Source organism: Amblyomma mixtum, chromosome 3, assembly GCF_055824585.1.
Source record: "Amblyomma mixtum isolate Tamu chromosome 3, ASM5582458v1, whole genome shotgun sequence".
NCBI lineage: Eukaryota > Metazoa > Arthropoda > Arachnida > Ixodida > Ixodidae > Amblyomma > Amblyomma mixtum.
In genome coordinates this window covers 40,243,338-40,246,196 of record NC_143014.1, presented here as the reverse complement: position 1 = coordinate 40,246,196, position 2,859 = coordinate 40,243,338, and the positions used below count along the sequence as shown (strand labels likewise).

The 2,859-nt window shown below is 45.4% G+C and overlaps 1 protein-coding gene across 1 annotated transcript; it reads right to left on the bottom strand.

The window, feature by feature from the left end:
* Positions 1-317: 317 nt before the first annotated feature.
* Positions 318-1,216, bottom strand: LOC149349826 (uncharacterized). The gene is made up of 2 exons (XM_089576828.1): positions 885-1,216; positions 318-422 (listed from the first exon to the last, which is right to left on the bottom strand). Exons 1-2 carry the CDS (start codon positions 1,104-1,106, stop codon positions 318-320), a joined length of 327 nt encoding a protein of 108 aa, XP_089432954.1. The 5' UTR covers positions 1,107-1,216.
* Positions 1,217-2,859: the final 1,643 nt, after the last annotated feature.

Below are 2,859 nucleotides of genomic sequence, written 5' to 3'. Positions count from 1 at the left end.
CCACGAAAACCACATACTTTTCTTGCACGAAGGTTCCTCCGATTGACTAAATCCACGCTCACTCAGCAACACATAAGTGGGGCAGAAGACAATTAGAAACCGCAACCTCAGTGGTAAACAACCTTTAATTGCAAATCACATATTGGAATCGTCATACAAAAGTTAAAATATTTCTTTGGCTGTGTTACCTAAGTACACAATTTCCGTACTGCTGCACAGGAAGGCTAATAACTGCAGATAAATGTTCCAGGAACTGCTAATATCTTCAATTTACATGCCGCTTTAAAGTGTGTGCTCGCTGCAAAATCTCCTCGCGGCTAGGTCAAGGCGCTCTCCAGCCTCCCGTTGATGCGAGAGTTTTCCCACTCGACCTCATCGCACCTCTCCTTCAGCGAAGCTTGTTCCCCCGCATCTGCGGTGGGCTGGAAAGAAGAAGGTGGGAAAATGTGAGCAGGACATGTAATACTGCTTCCATCGTTAAAAATGTCTTTACACCCCTTCGCACACTGGCTGGTCCAGACCGCCACAGAATAAATCGAAAGCATAGAAATTGTTCTTTGTAGGATGTGATGAAAACGCCATAGATGGTGACCGATATTGCAAGACGCCCTACGAACGCCTCGGCGAGAGCACAATCGAAAGCACACGTAGCATTGTGCGAAAGGAAAGATGTGTTGCAACCGTGAGCCGTGTAATCGCTAACTTCGTGTTCACCGATCCATGGCACTGGGTACTCATCATAATAATTAGTTTCGCTCACTGTTGTCAGTTCTTGTTGCTGCTCGATTACAGCATCTTTTACATGCAAAAGAGCATGAGCAACAGCTATAGCAATGCCATGCAACGCGTGCAGAAGGAGCTGGGGAGATGCTCACATCACGTACCTCTTCAACACGGACGCTGGAAAATCCTCCGCCGCACAGTTGTTCCAGTGCTCGAAGCATTCGAGGGCTTCGTTTAATTTTGGTCGGCATGGAGGCATTCGACGGGCTACAGGGGGCCTCGGCATTCTTGAAGAGAACCTCGCCTTGATGCTGTGATGGCGACCCAGCCAGGAGTCTCTGGGGAACTGCCGGCCGGTCCCTGTCTGGACAGGCTGCTGTCATTGTCGCCGTACTCCGAGACGCTAGCTGCCTCTTCTCACGCACGCAGGTCGGTTGGTGCACAGACCCCTGCAGGGCCGCCAGGTTTGTAGATGACTTCAACGGACCTGGGATGCCTCTCGAACTCGATGGGTTCTTTGTCTTCTTCTCCCTCAGTAAAAATGGGACATACCGACGCGGAGGCATTAGCCAATGTACGTTGGTGAATGCCAAGTAAAAATATCATAATTGTTCAAAAATTTAAATTAATTAAACAAATTTGATGTACCCAGAATAGAATAGAATACAGTTTTTGGAAATTCGGCAGAAGTTTATGTATAGTTAACAAGGTAACCGACCAGTTACGATATGACCAGTTGCGATACGGGTTTTACGAGCAAAGCTAAAAACTGCCGCAGCACACATGGAAAAACTGGCTTACGAAGCTTGTGTGTGCTCTTTACTCTAATATGCTTGAGTCGTGTGGGACCCGTACACGAAAAAGGACATCATGGTCCTTGAAAAAGTCAGTAGGAAAGCGGTTAGGTTTATATACGGAAAATACAAAAGGGAAGACTCTCCGTCGCAGTTAAACATCTCAAATAACATTCCTACACTAAAAATCCGCAGAAAGATTAATAGATTGGTATTCTTGATTAATAGTTTGACAGGAAAAAATAAACTCAAGCTTCCAGAGTGCATTATGCGTCCTCTAGTGAGAAGGCCTCGGAGCGTTCATGAGCCTTCACTTACTCCCCTTTTCGCGAAAACTAAGTTTTAAATGCAGTTTTTCCCTAGAACAGTGCAAGATTGGAATTCGTTACTGGCATCGTTTTTTCCTCGCAAAATTTTTCTGAAGCGTTAAATCGCCTACTTACTTGCTAACATTGTTTGTATGGATGTTTTGTATCCGTGTGCTGCTAATATTGTATGATTTTATTCGTTTGGTTATGTAATAAAGCAAATTCACTCCTGCTTGGGCCAAGCAGTGGCCTACAGTATTCTGAAATAAAAAAATAAACGTAATCATGAAGGTAGCCGAAAAATAGAATCCCTTGGCGCTCACACCGAATCAGAGAAGAACTGGTAGAGACACAGGGAATCCTAACCTCGAAAGAGGGACATCCAAATATTGCTTTCTCTGAAATGCGAGCCACCGGCAAGAGGGGAGAAAATGTTCTATTCTTTCAACTTCTCCACAAGAGTCACAAATGCTTGTCGTAGCGAACCCGCATCTGCATAAGTACAAATTTAGGTGGGGAATTCTGCATCGCAGAAGCGTGATTGACACCTCACACAGCCTTGATTTACACGACCGGACATTCCAAGGGTACTTCAAGGGCTGAAAATGCCCAGTATTTTATATAAAGCAGACTATTTGAAGCTGAGTGTTTGAAGCTGATTTTGGGAGCCCAAGGTAAACCCGTAGGGTAACCATTCCAGTAAGGCTAAGGGCTTCAGCTTGTAGTTTGTTCTACCAGAGAATAGGACTCAACCGAACTCCAGAATCGGTCTCACAGACACGCCTTATAGAGAAACAGTAAAGTGTCGCGAGGCATGCCAAAGTTTATTGGCTACTCGGGTCAGCTGGCCCAGAGCACGTTCCCCTTTAATCTGTCTATCTCCCAAATTCCCCTCCCTACACAGAGTAGCATGCCAGCGATTTTTAAACGCCGGCTAACTTCTCGGTATTTCATTAAAGAATCTCTCTCTCTCCTCTTTAATAACATCATGCTTAACATGCTGGCGCGAGTCCAAACATGGGTCGTAACACCTA